Source organism: Schistocerca gregaria, chromosome 8 (assembly GCF_023897955.1).
Source record: "Schistocerca gregaria isolate iqSchGreg1 chromosome 8, iqSchGreg1.2, whole genome shotgun sequence".
NCBI classification, from domain to species: Eukaryota; Metazoa; Arthropoda; class Insecta; order Orthoptera; family Acrididae; genus Schistocerca; species Schistocerca gregaria.
Window position 1 is genome coordinate 289,648,325 of NC_064927.1, and position 15,311 is coordinate 289,663,635.

Sequence of the window (15,311 nt, forward strand, 5' to 3'; positions counted from 1 at the left end):
GCACGGGATACATGCGGACGTGCATTGTCCTGTTGGAACAGCAAGTTCCCTTGCCGGGCCGGTCTAGGAATGGTAGAACGATGGGTTCGATGACGGTTTGGATGTACCGTGCACTATTCAGTGTCCCCTCGACGATCACCAGAGGTGTACGGCCAGTGTAGGAGATCGCTCCCCACACCATGATGCCGGGTGTTGGCCCTGTGTGCCTCGGTCGTATGCAGTCCTGATTGTGGCGCTCACCTACACGGCGCCAAACACGCATACGACCATCATTCGCACCAAGGCAGAAGCGACTCTCATCGCTGAAGACGACACGTCTCCATTCGTCCCTCCATTCACGCCTGTCGCGACACCACTGGAGGCGGGCTGCACGATGTTGGGGCGTGAGCGGAAGACGGCCTAACGGTGTGCGGGACCGTAGCCCAGCTTCATGGAGACGGTTGCGAATAGTCCTCGCCGATACCCCAGGAGCAACAGTGTCCCTAATTTGCTGGGAAGTGGCGGTGCGGTCCCCTAAAGCACTGCGTAGGATCCTACGGTCTTGGCGTGCATCCGTGGGTCGCTGCGGTCCGGTCCCAGGTCGACGGGCACGTGCACCTTCCGCCGACCACTGGCGACAACATCGATGTACTGTGGAGACCTCACGCCCCACGTGTTGAGCAATTCGGCGGTACATCCACCCGGCCTCCCGCATGCCCACTATACGCCCTCGCTCAAAGTCCGTCAACTGCACATACGGTTCACGTCCACGCTGTCGCGGCATGCTACCAGTGTTAAAGACTGCGATGGAGCTCCGTATGCCATGGCAAACTGGCTGACACTGACGGCGGCGGTGCACAAATGCTGCGCAGCTAGCGCCATTCGACGGCCAACACCGCGGTTCCTGGTGTGTCCGCTGTGCCGTGCGTGTGATCATTGCTTGTACAGCCCTCTCGCAGTGTCCGGAGCAAGTATGGTGGGTCTGACACACCGGTGTCAATGTGTTCTTTTTTCCATTTCCAGGAGTGTAGAAGAAAGAGCACCGAGTATGTTGAAAAAAGCATCTTCGTTCATCATAGCAGTAATCTGAATGTACGAGAGCTATCTACATCTACATACATACTCCACTAGCCACCAGGCGGTGTGTGGCGGAGGGCACAATTCGCGCCAAAGTCATATCCCCCCCCCCGCCCCCCCCCTTCCTCCACTGTTTCACTCGCGGATCGTGCGAGGGAAAAATGACTGTCTGAGCGCCTCACTACGGACTCTAATTTCCCTTATTTTTGAATGGTGATCACTGAGCTATTTGAAAGCTGGTGGTGATAATATATGCTCTAGATCCCATCGAAGATTGCATTTCGGCATTTAGCGAGCAGCCCCTTCCGTTTAGCGCATCGTCTGTCTGCAAGTGTGTCCCACTTAAAACTTTCAGTGCTATTTCTAACGCTCTCGCGATGGCTAAATGTACCAGTCACGAACCTTGCAGCTCTTCTTTGGACCTTCTCACTTTCTTGAATCTGACCCAACTGGTAAGTGTCCCATACAGACGAACAATACCTTAAGACTGGACGAACTAACTTATTGTAAGCAATTTCCTTTGTTGACGGACTGCATCGCTTCAGGATTCTACCATTAAACCTCAATCTAAGAGTTCGCTTGCCCGTTACTTGTTTTGTCTGATCATTCCATTTGAGATCATTTCGAATAGTCACACCCAGATACTTTATGGATGTTACCGCTTCCAAAGACTGGGCATTTATTTTGTTCTCGTGTACTATTCGGTAAGTAAGGTCCGATAGGTCACTAAATGGAAACGACACTGAACATCAGATGAAGCTTTGCACGTATGTGTTGGGCAGTGTTTCTAGTACGCCTGTTAATTGCATCACGTCGCTTTTTTCAGTTCTGAACGCACAGTGAGCTCGTAAATGTGTCTACAACTGTGCCTCTCGCTAGGTATGCGTGCCCATGCGAGGTTTCACCTGATTTGATGCAACCGCACGTAAGTAACGTGTTGTGTATTCCCTTACTTATAACAGATTTCGTATTAGCAAATTCATCCCTTGATATTTTACTTCATGACACTTATTACGTAGTACTATCTGTAGCAGTAATATTTGCAAATATAGGAAGCATTATTCAATGATACCCTTTATTTAAAGAAACAACTTTAAATAACACTTGATTAAAAATCGAATTCACAGTTATATTTGTTGGAGTACGATTCTCGGCCTCACACTGCAGGGGTAATGAGGACGCTCCTGCAGCATTTTAGATGGCAAGTATTTTATCACTCACCTTGTAGCCCAGACTCGGCCCCCTCTGACGTTCATCTCTGCTCACGTGAACCGCTGGCTACGAAGACAACTTTCTGGCACAGACAATGAACTGCAGACCAGCATAGAGCAGTGACGGAAAGCACAAGCGACAGCCTTCCGTGAGGGGTGTATTGGAATGTTAGTATAACGCTACGATGAATGTTTAAGCCGGAGCGGCGACTATGAAGGTGTAGCAAACTGTTGCAAATAAAACATTTTTTATTTTCGTGGTCGTTTCCATTTTGCAAATGCCGGATCTTACTTCCTGAGTAGCCCTCATATGAACTCAAGTCATCGTATGAAAATCTTACTAAAAACATCACGGAACCACCTACCGCGGCCAGAGCTACACCTTTCGCATATTATGGATTAAAACCATTCAGCCGTCGTTACACTCGACGGCTTGCATGATATAAAACGGGGAAAAATCGCGTTCCGTTGCACCAAACTAGTCGATCCCAAGCAGCTAAACATCCAATTTCTGTGACTGTAGGCCCACTGAAGACGTTCATATGTGTTAAGAACAATACTCTTTCCTGACATACCAAACTTCAAACGTCCTTTCCATGCCACTTTGCAATGTTCACTCACCGATTGTCATTGAAAATTTATGCGACTTCTCTATGGTCCCTGCGCATTATCAGCTCATTATGATCTTACATTTAGTTTATGCGAGTGGTAGACACACCACTTCACTGCTGTGAGCTACGTTTCATGACACCCTGGTATGAGTTCTGACACTTCTGAAGCACTCCAAAACAACCAGCGTCCTACTTTTAAGGGGGGTGACTACTGTATGTTTTTTTGTGACTAACATGTTTTTCCGGTAAATAGAAGTGAGAAAATTTTCGGAAATACCAGTACGTTATTTGTCACCAACGTAAGAAGAAAATGGTGACTAACTCGTTTATGACATCAGAGACTGCTTGTGTTAACTCGCGAAACACGCACTGTCAGCTCTCGTGCCTTGTTGAGAGGTCGTTAACACCAGGTAATCGTCGGCTGCTTGCAGATGTAACCTTGCTGCAGGCGAAGGTCTCACGAGGCTATAACGACAAGCTATAACCAGCCTCTCTCTGGCTGCTACTTCCGTCTCCGGCTCAGGTGCATTCAGTCCATGAAATCACAATTAACTCAAGAGCCGACTACTACTGTTTATTGTTCAGTGACGATTTCCTGCGTAATCATGTACTTGAACTGCATTACAGACTCCCCAGAAAACTTGAGACGTTTTTAAAACTATATTCTAACTATTTTTCGTAACAGACTGCAAAATTATCTCTATTAAGCTACAAATGAAATTCCGTACTTGTTAAATCACCTTTAATAGAAAAAATTTCACTCTGTATCTCTGTATTGCTTCTCTACCTAATTACCATTGAGATTTAAACATTTTTCACCTAACAAATTCGCTCTTCATAAAATTCCGAAAACCCATCTTGAAGTTCTTCGTTGAAGTCAAAGCTTTAGGAAGCAAGTCCCTTGGATCCTTGTCTGCGCCATGGTACAAGATGTTCAAGAACGATCCGCTTGAACCGACTCACCGTCGACACATTCGTCCATAGTCTCTGAAACACCGTTGACAAGCATCACCTTTACTCATTACCTTACGTCCGTAAACAACCCAGATTTAGTGATTAATGTCATTACCTGGGAGATTTTTTGCCCAACGGCAAAAATTACCCCCTACCCCACCGTCACCAACAATAGTTCCCAAATAAACTCAGGAAAGAAAAATAACTTTCTTTGGACACTTTAATTTTTTAAATGTGTATAGATTATTGTAATTTAGTTTTTACAGGTTTTTTTATTAAGGCACGAACTAATGAGTCAATGACAAAACTACTATTGCTTATTCCTAATATCCTTTACACAGAATTATGAAGCAATCGCAGTCAATTGCGGGTAACACCTACAACTCCTTCTGAGGAAAGGAAGCTAATTATCCACACCGAGGATAGTCATTTGTTTTAAAACATGCATCCTCTGCACCACTCCTCTCCCTAGTGACTCTTTCTTCATCCCCACCCTGCGCTATACATACTGTCTGTAAATCACTTGATTCCTGGAAACCTTTGTTCTGAACTGGCAGAAACTGAAAGACTTTGCGCGGAATTGTCGGATGAGGTAGTTTCATAAGATATTTAAGAATACGTCATATCAATTCTACTTTCACAGCTGCAAGGTACGTAGTGCAAAGTATGTGTGTAGTGGCTGGACTACGTGAGAAACGTCATGCCCATGCATTCCGGTCACAAGTTGTGGTCTCCATCACATCGTAGCACGCATTAATGCCAGTATCTGTGAAAAAATATTATTCTTTGTAACTTACGTAATCGGTATTACAGTTTTACGAAGTAGTAACAATAGTAATGATCCTTTAAAAAAAATAATTTAGTTGCGTGACCAAAAGAATACTGAATCCTTGCCTGATATAATTCCTGTAGACAATTTTCTCGAATCGCCTCATCCACTAGCTGAACAATATCATAAGTTGCTTCCTTCCCTGACCGTCTGCATAATGAACGTTTGTAAATCCTTCTTCTAAGTTGCTGCAGCACTGCCGCACTTTGCTACCACACATGATAATTACGTTATGTGAGCTGCAAGAAACCAGGCGGTACCCCTCAGCATGCAGAAACCTGAACGACAGTACGCACTTCATACTTTGGGAGATACTCTATCGTCCTAAACATCTGTACCTGCTCACTGTGTGCTTAGAACTGAAAAATGCGATGGGACGCGATAGCGAGGCATACTAGAAAGGCTGCACAACACGTCTGCGCAAAACTTCATCGGCTTTTCACTGTGGCTTTAAATTCGTGACCGATCGGACCTTAACAATACAACACTCGTAGCACTTTCTGATGTTGTTTATGTTATGTTGCGAGGAGGGAAGTAACACGACGTATGTGTAGTCTTCTGTGGTGGATAGCGTAAGTAAACTAAAAAGAACAAAAACTGTGGAACAATGGAGTAACTCCGAAAAAATATACAATAACCTGAATCTTACTTAGAGAAATGAAACTGTATGGTTGCAGAGATCTTTTGAAGTCTCAAACTGCAGGGACGGATTCGTGACTGTGGAGGAAAATGGGTCCTCTGACCATTTGTCCGGAAATGTATCGTTGCCACGGTAGATGAGACTGTCGAATGGCGGTCCTTCTGTGCACGTGCCGTGTGTGCCTTGTGTGTTGCAGGCTCTGTGATTGATGCAGAGCATTGTAAGCAGCAGAATGGTCCGGTATTCATGTCGGGAGCAAGCCGAGATCGTGTTTGTGTGCGGCTAGGCAGATAGAAACGGTCAGGAAACAGGACTGTTATACAAAATAAGTACCCTCATTGACACCAAATACATCACACAACATTTAAAGCTTTTTTTGAGCGTTTGTGTGATCGTGGATCCCTTCAGACAAATGAATGTGCAGGAAGGCAGCAGACGGGGCAGGCAAATATCTGGAGGACCAGGTTCTACAGGATACTGAGGGACCCTAGTACAAGCTCCAAGCAAGTGGTAAGCTAAAGTGGTATAATGCAAAATACGATAATGTGTCTCCTACGTGACAACCAGTACTATCCCTATCACCGATAACATACGTACAACGAACACACGGCATGCGGTCAGAGGAACTGTCATTCGTCGGAGCTATATATCGTGAAAACGAAGCGTTCCGGGTCACGTACATGAGACCTTTCTTCCTCCATTTTCAGTCAGGAATCCGTCCATGCAGTTTGTCGATTTTAATAATGTTCACCCTATACATCCAGACTGAAGCGACGAATAAAAATTTGTACCAAGGCTGAGATGCTAATCCTGGCCTTGGTACGAATTTGCACTCATCGCTTATTTTAGAGTGTCGCATAAAATCTCCGTACGTCAATATGTAAGATGTTTTCTAATATCCTGCGTCGTCTGGGAGGTAGTAATTTATTATAATACATGGACAATTATTTTTATTTCTATTAGGCAAATTAATAAACAGCCTTTTAAATGTGAGCTTTAGTGATCGGTAGTGCATCGGTCACTTCCAGGAGATGGAAGAGCCATTCTTCGGGTTGTTGGAATGGCGATAGATTCTCTGACCTCCGTGTTGTGGGTTCCACGAGATGGTGAGAGCTACAGGAGACCGTCGATGGGGCAAGGTGGCTGCAGTAAGACAGACGGCGTGCATGTAAACTCATTACTGTCCTAACAGGCTTACAGCAGCTGTAGGTGAGTGCTGTCATCGTGTGGCGTAGTCTGATGTCGATGCACAGCGTCCAGGTTGCGCAGAGTGGTCAAGAGTCGACGTCTGGCTCACGCGAAGTGACGCGGTGGCGCGTCGTCGAGGTATGGTGGCTATGCGGTGCTGACACTCCAGGATGAGACGATGACTGGCGGTCAGCTACGGCTAGCGCAACATTACCTCGGGCAGTAGAGACTGAGCTAAGCGGTGCATTGATCTGGGCCTGTTGTCGTTTCGAAGCAGACCGTTTAGTGCCCATTGTTAACCATGGAGTTCCGCAGGAGACGTACCAAACATGTTCGCATGTTGACCCAACGACTCGGTTCTTTACGATTTAAGTGGACATGGGATCATGGAAACTGAGCCGCAGTTCTTTGGAAACATGTCGCGTGGCAGGACGAATGATGTTCCCCCAGGTCGATGGTTAAAATGTTTTATGGGATATTCCGTTGGGCTTCCATGGGTGCTTGGATAGCTCAGTTGGTAGAGCACTTGCCCGCGAAAGGCAAAGATCCCGAGTTCAAGTCTCGGTCCGGCACTTAGTTTTAATCTGGCAGGAAGTTTCATATCAGCACAAAAAATGGCTCGGAGCACTATGGGATTCAACATCTGAGGTCATTAGTCCCCTAGAACTTAGAACTAGTTAAACCTAACTAACCTAAGGACATCACACACATCCATGCCCGAGGCATGATTCGAACCTGCGACCGCAGCGGCCTCGCGGCTCCACACTGCAGCGCCTAGAAACGCACGGCCGGCTCATATCAGCGCACACTCCGCTGTAGAGTGAAAATTTCATTCTGAAGGTAATTTTGTATACGTCCTTGTGAATTTTGCATATAATCTCTCCCTGTGGCCCGTTACTTCTCCTCCCACCCCCACCCCCCCACCCTCCAACCTCCGCCCCCAAGACACTAAGTTCAGTAAATGAGTAGGAAAATATCGTGACTGTTTTTTGGAATAAATTCGGCTAGGCCGTAAACATCATCAGGACATCTCCAGTGGAGCCTCTTCCTCTGGCGTAGCTCGTGGTCTCGCGGTCGCGTTCTCGCTCCACGTACACGGGGTTCCGAGTTCGATTCCCGGCGGGGTCAGGGATTTTCACCTGCCTCTAGATGGCTGGCTGTTTGTGTTGTTCTCATCATTTCATCATCATTCATGAAAGTTGTGAGATTGGACTGAGCAAAGGTTGGGAATTGTAAGGGCGCTGATAACCGCGCAGTTGAGCGCCCCACAAACCAAACATCGTCATCTTCCTCTGGGGTTTTGCTAGTTTTGCTCGAGTTTTCAGTACCTAGAAACTATGAGTACAGAACGTACACACAGCAGACTCCCACGAAAATTCAGTAATTTTTATTTGCCCGTCACCGGCTCCCGGGGGAAAACGGCTATGACACAGAGATTCACATAAAGTGCAAAACAGTTTGTTTTCCAGCTTGGAACTGTTCGTTAATCGATTTTGAATCATTTAAAATAGCTACCTCTTGTTTTGTCATATTGCTTGATTCTTCATCATGCAGTGTAACGTTCGGCAGGGAGAGGATGACGTAGGGTACATGTAACACATTTCATTTGCCAAATCCAAAAAAGTGAGGTAATCGCTTGAATGAAATGTGTAGCCTGTCTCATCTCGAAAGACTTATTGGTATTATTGTTATTATTATTGTTCTTCTGGTTATTAGCATTACTGGTATTGTTATTATTAATAGCTATTTACCTATGGCCCCTCTCGCCCATCAGTAGTTCGATTACGATGGTTGATGATGAGGCACTCTAATGATTTATAAATATCTGAATATATAGTGGTGTGGATGCACTAATAAGCCAAATCATTATGACCAGTGGCTACCGCGACGTTGGGTGCCTTTTGTTGGGGTTGCGGGCACATGACGAGGTAACGAAATTATATAAAGGGAGTAGACACGGACGAGGGATCTCTCTGGCGATAATCAGGGCTGCAAACGGGATATCCAATGAGATAAGTGACATTGACATAGGGCAGATTATTATCACGCAAAGCCGTGAATTAGTATCTCGAAAACGACGAATCTGGTCGAATGTACACGTGATACAGTCGTGAACATCTACAGAATGAGGTAGAAGGACAGTGAAACTGCCATAGTGGCTAAATGGCTGGATGTCCACGACACTTCACAACTTGGAGATGTGGAACATGACACACACACACACACACACACACACACACACACACACACACACACACATTTTTCATAATATGTATGGACTGATATTATTATTATTATTATTATTATTATTATTATTATTACTATTATCAAACCTATCATGATCCAATTATTTAGAAATGCTTGTTTTTAAATCATATGATCCAAGCAAATTATTATTATTGTTTCCAGTTGATGCTGATAGCTGCTATGTGGTGTAGCGTCTTGGGAGCGCCACCGCAAATTAACGCCAAGGACGCTACCATCATCCAACAGGAGAACGACTTCAACGGCCTTAGCCCCTGGCGCTGGAGGTACTTATACATTATTTCAGACGCTAAAGATATTTTAAAATGGTCATTGCGGTTGTAAGTGGCAAATTTTCACTTGCCCGGTAAAACATCACAGTTCAATAAGGTGATCGCTCCAGCGTATGTGACCACCCGTTACAAGTAGAGGTGGGAAAGAGATCGAAATGAGAGTGAAACTTTTTATTCTCAAACCTCTAAATTTTTTCTTGTCTACGTTATTATCCATTTCTTTCACTCTCGTCAAACCCTGCATATCAACCACAAACAATATCCCAATAAAAAATATTACAATTTTACAGTATTTGCCGTCTCCTCTAGCTATCTCTCCTTTACCAGACTAATTACATGTGGCTGCATCGACCTGTTCTCCAGTGAGCTGTCTCTGATTACGCTGAGACCTTTGCATAAAACTCTATTCCATGTTATTTTGCGAAATGTTGTCCTTTCCGATTTTTTGGTGCATACGTAATTACGATGCCTCTTCTTCGCCAATATGCCACTCATTCCCACATTCCACCACTCGTTCCCATACGTTAATAGTCAATTAATGGTTGAGTCGCTACTTGACATGGACACAGTTACTTCTTTCTGATGACCTCTACCACTGACCTAAGTGTTATACTTTTGATGCGAACTCAACGCCGAAAACAACAGCCCAGTTTCATAAGAGAGCATCATAAATTTTAGTACAGCTGAGAACCAGTTTCCTATGAAACTTGTCTGCGTAGCTTAAATTGCTCTCCGAAAACATATGTGATGTCTTGGCATTCCTGGTCATGCTGGGATAAATTCTCACGTTGCTGTGTATTTTTATTCCTGTACCAGTCACTGACACTTACTTGCCCCGGTTGCTGCCCGCAGTGGGGCTGAGCCCTCGCCTGTGGTTGATTGGGAGGTCGTTCCAAGGCGTGGCAGGCAGCGAAAGGCGTCCCCGGAGGCTGATCAGAAAGCCTCCCCGGTGCGTCTGACAAACCGGTTTCAGGCACTGTCTCTGGTTGAGCCAGATGCAGCTGCCTGTCCTGTTTCAGAGGATCATTCTCAGCCTTCAAGGTCCGGGCAATCGCAGAGGGTGGGCTTACTGGTAGTTGGGAGCTCCAATGTTAGGCGCGTAATGGGGCCCCTTAGGGATACGGCGGCTAAGGAGCGGAAGAAATCCAGTGTGCACTCCGTGTGCATTCCGGGAGGAGTCATTCCTGATGTGAAAAGGGTCCTTCCGGATTCCATGAAGAGCACAGGGTGCAGCCAGCTGCAGGTGGTGGCACATGTTGGCACTAATGACGTGTGTCGCTTTGGATCTGAGGAAATTCTCTCTGGATTCCAGCGGCTATCTGATTTGGTGAAGGCTGCCGGTCTTGCTTACGAGATGAAGGCAGAGCTGACCATCTGCAGCATCGTTGACAGAACCGACTGCGGACCTTTGGTGCAGAGCCGGGTGGAGGGTCTGAAGCAGAGGCTCAGACGGTTTTGCGACCGTATTGGCTGCAGATTCCTTGACTTGCGCCATAGGGTGGTGGGGTTTCGGATTCCGCTGAATAGGTCAGGAGTTCACTACACTCAGCTGGCGGCTACACGGGTAGCGGAGGCTGTGTGGCGTGGACTGGGCGGTTTTTTAGGTTAGAAGGCCTCGGGAAAGTGCGGGATGGGCTGCAATGTCAAAGAGTGCTGGGCAATTACAGGACGTGCTTGGATCAAGGAAAAGTCGGAATTATAGTTGTAAATTGTTGTAGTTGCGCTGGAAAAGTCCCTGAGCTTCAAGCGCTAATAGAAAGCACAGAAGCTGATATCGTTATAGGTACAGAAAGCTGGCTAAGGCCTGAAATAAGTTCTGCAGAAATTTTTACGAAGTCTCAGACGGTGTTCAGGAAAGATAGATTAGGCAGAATTGGTGGTGGAGTGTTTGTGTCTGTCAGTAGTGGTTTATCTTGTAGTGAAGTCGAAAGAGATACTCTGTGCGAATTGGTGTGGGTGGAGGTTATACTTAACAGCCGAATTAAGTTAATAATTGGCTCCTTCTACCGACCCCCAGACTCCGATGATACAGCTGCGGAACCGTTCAGAGAAAGTTTGAGTCTCGTAACAAATAAATACCCCACTCATACGGTTATAGTTGATGGGGACTTCAACCTACCCTCGGTATGTTGGCAAAAATACTTGTTCAAAACCGGTGGTAGGCAGAAAACGTCTTCCGGGATTGTCCTAAATGCATTCTCCGAAAATTATTTCGAGCAGTTAGTCCACGAAGCCACGCGAATTGTAAATGGTTGCGAAAACACACTTGACCTCTTGGCCACAAACAATCCAGAGCTGATAGAGAGCATCATGACTGATACAGGGATTAGTGATCACAAGGTCATTGTAGGTGGCTCAAAACCATTTCTTCCAAATCCATCAGAAACAAACGCAAAACAATTTTATTTAAAAAAGCGGATAAAGTGTCACTAGAAGCCTTCCTAAGAGACAATATCCATTCATTCCGAACTGACTATGCAAATGTAGACGAGATGTGGCTCAAATTCAAAGATAAAGTAGCAACAGCAATTGAGAGATTCATACCTCATAAATTGGTAAGAGATGGAACGGATCCCCCGTGGTACACAAAAAAGGTCCGAACGCTGTTGCAGAGGCAACGGAAAAAGCATGCGAAGTTCAGAAGAACGCGAAATCCCGAAGATGGGCTAAAATTTACAGACGCGCGAAATTTGGCACGTACTTCGATGCGAGATGCCTTTAATAGGTTCCACAACGAAACATTGTCTCGAAATTTGGTAGAAAATCCGAAGAAACTCTGGTCGTATGTAAAGTACACAAGCGGCAAGACGCAGTCAATACCTTCGCTGCGCAGTGCCGATGGTACTGTTATCGACGACTGTGCCGCTAAAGCGGAGTTATTGAACGCAGTTTTCCGAAATTCCTTCACCAGGGAAGACGAATGGAATATTCCAGAATTTGAAACACGAACATCTACTAGCATGAGTTTCTTAGAAGTAGATACCTTAGGGGTTGCGAAGCAACTCAAATCGCTTGATACGGGCAAGTCTTCAGGTCCACAGACCTATATCATTGACGTCGGTTTGCAGTAGGCTTTTGGAGCATATACTGTATTCAGACATTATGAATCACCTCGAAGGGAACGATCTATTGACACGTAATCAGCATGGCTTCAGAAAACATCGCTCTTGTGCAACGCAGCTAGCTCTTTATTCGCATGAAGTAATGGCCGCTATCGACAGGGGATCTCAAGTTGATTCCGTATTTCTAGATTTCCGGAAAGCTTTTGACACCGTTCCTCACAAGCGACTTCTAATCAAGCTGCGGAGCTATGGGGTATCGTCTCAGTTGTGCGACTGGATTCGTGATTTCCTGTCAGGAAGGTCGCAGTTCGTAGTAATTGACGGCAAATCATTGAGTAAAACTGAAGGGATATCAGGTGTTCCCCAGGGAAGCGTCCTGGGACCTCTACTGTTCCTGATCTATATAAATGACCTGGGTGACAATCTGAGCAGTTCTCTTAGACTGTTCGCAGATGATGCTGTAATTTACCGTCTAGTAAGGTCATCCAAAGACCAGTATCAGCTGCAAAGCGATTTAGAAAAGATTGCTGTATGGTGCGTCAGGTGGCAGTTGACGCTAAATAACGAAAAGCGTGAGATGATCCACATGAGTTCCAAAAGAAATCCGTTGGAATTCGATTACTCGATAAATAGTACAATTCTCAAGGCTGTCAATTCAACTAAGTACCTGGGTGTTAAAATTACGAACAACTTCAGTTTGAAGGACCACATAGATAATATTGTCGGGAAGGCGAGCCAAAGGTTGCGTTTCATTGGCAGGAAACTTAGAAGATGCAATAAGTCCACTAAAGAGACAGCTTACACTACACTCGTTCGTCCTCTGTTAGAATATTGTTGCGCGGTGTGGGATCCTTACCAGGTGGGATTGACGGAGGACATCGAAAGGGTGCAAAAAAGTGCAGCTCGTTTTGTATTATCGCGTTATAGGGGAGAGAGTGTGGCAGATATGATACACGAGTTGGGATGGAAGTCATTACAGCATAGACGTTTTTCGTCGCGGCGAGACCTTTTTACGAAATTTCAGTCACCAACTTTCTCTTCCGAATGCGAAAATATTTTGTTGAGCCCAACCTACATAGGTAGGAATGATCATCAAAATAAAATAAGAGAAATCAGAGCTCGAACAGAAAGATTTAGGTGTTCGTTTTTCCCTCTCGCTGTTCGGGAGTGGAATAGTAGAGAGATAGTATGATTGTGGTTCGATGAACCCTCTGCCAAGCACTTAAATGTGAATTGCAGAGTAGTCATGTAGATGTAGATGTAAGGCTCATTTCAGAGTTTATTCTACAGCAAAGCTGACGCTTCTGAATGGCTCGTCGTTCAGAACCAGCTTTCTGGATGGCAGTGGTTCCGTAGCCTTCTCTATATTCCGTTTCGCAACACTTGCGCTCCTCTCACCTTCCCGTCACGCCACTCGACGCCGTTAAGGCGCAGTTTCAGTGCTGCTCCGCTACGATTCACCTCACGGCCAGAGCATCTGCTTTCAGTGTTACCTGCGACCCACATCCACACCACGTTACGTAACGAAACGGCGAGACGTCCGTTTGCTCAAGGAACCGTTCGACAGTTCCTCATTCTGCACGGCTGTCTCTCTTTACAAAGGCACAAACACACGAATATACACGCACCCGCACGCGCGCGCACACGCACACACACACACACACACACACACACACACACACACACACACACACACACACATACAGCAAGGAAACGAAAGCTCGTGGGCTCAGAGAGTAACTGATATTCTACCAGTGATCACAAAGTCAATGGCTTTTTTTAATGAACTTAACTGTATGAACCCCCCCCCCCCCCCCATGAACCATGGATCTTGCCATTGGTGGGGAGGCTTGCGTGCCTCAGCGATACAGATAGCCGTACCGTAGGTGCAACCACAACGGAGGGGTATCTGTTGAGAGGCCAGACAAACGTGTGGTTCCTGAAGAGGGGCAGCAGCCTTGTCAGTAGTTGCAGGGGCAACAGTCTAGATGATTGACTGATCTGGCCTTGTAACAGCCTTGCTGTGCTGGTACTGCGAACGGCTGAAAGCAAGGGGAAACTACAGCCGTAATTTTTCCCAAGAGCATGCACTGTATGGTTAAATGATGACATTCCAGAGGTAAAATAGTCCCCCATTTGGATTTCCGGCAGGGACTACTCAGGAGTACGTTGTTATCAGGAGAAAGAAAACGCGTTCAACAGATGATGGCGTCCTCTTGGGTAACATATTCCGGAGGTAAAATAGTCCCCCATTCGGATCTCCGGGCGGGGACTACTCAAGAGGATGTCGTTACATGGAGAAAGAAAACTGGCGTTCTACGGGTCGGAGCGTGGAATGTCAGATCCCTTAATCGGGCAGGTAGGTTAGAAAATTTAAAAAGGGAAATGGATAGGTTAAAGTTAGTGAAGTTCGGTGGCAGGAGGAACAAGACTTCTGATCAGGTGACCACAGGGTTATAAACACAAATTCAAATAGGGGTAATGCAGGAGTAGGTTTAATAATGAGTAGGAAAATAGGAATGCGGGTAAGCTACTACAAACAACATAGTGAACGCATTATTGTGACCAAGATAGACACGAAGCCCACACCTACTACAGTAATACAAGTTTATATGCCAACTAGCTCTGCAGATGACGAAGAAATTGAAGAAATGTATGATCAAATACAAGAGATTATTCAGATAGTGAAGGGTGACGAAAATTTAATAGTCATAGGTGACTGGAATTCGGTAGTAGGAAAAGGGAGAGAGGGAAACGTAGTAGGTGAATATGGGCTGGGGCAAAGAAATGAAAGAGGAAGCCGCCTGGTAGAATTTTGCACAGAGCACAAGTTAATCATAGCTAACAACTGGTTCAAGAATCATAAAAGATGGCTGTATACATGGAAGAAGCCGGGAGATAATGACAGGTTTCAAATAGATTATATAATGGTAAGACAGAGATTTAGGAACCAGGTTTTAAATTGTAAGACATTTACAGGGGCAGGTGTGGACTCTGACCACAATCTATTGGTTATGAACTGTAGATTAAAACTGAAGAAACTGCAAAAAGGTGGGAATTTAAGGAGATGGGACCTGGATAAACTAAAAGAACCAGAGGTTGTACGGAGTTTCAAGGAGAGCATACGGGAGCAATTGACAGGAATGGGGGAAAGAAATACAATCGAAGAAGAATGGGTAGCTTTGAGGGATGAAGTAGTGAAGGCAGCAGAGGATCAAGTAGG

The 15,311-nt window shown here is 45.6% G+C and overlaps 1 protein-coding gene across 1 annotated transcript in view; it reads left to right on the plus strand.

The window, feature by feature from the left end:
• LOC126284425 (endocuticle structural glycoprotein SgAbd-5-like) overlaps nt 1–15,311 on the plus strand; it is a 44,452-nt gene that overhangs the window by 16,785 nt on the left and 12,356 nt on the right. Inside the window, exon 2 of the mRNA XM_049983343.1 lies at nt 8,899–9,020. Within this exon, the coding sequence (XP_049839300.1) occupies nt 8,899–9,020 (122 nt within the window). The remainder of the gene's footprint in view (nt 1–8,898; nt 9,021–15,311) is intronic.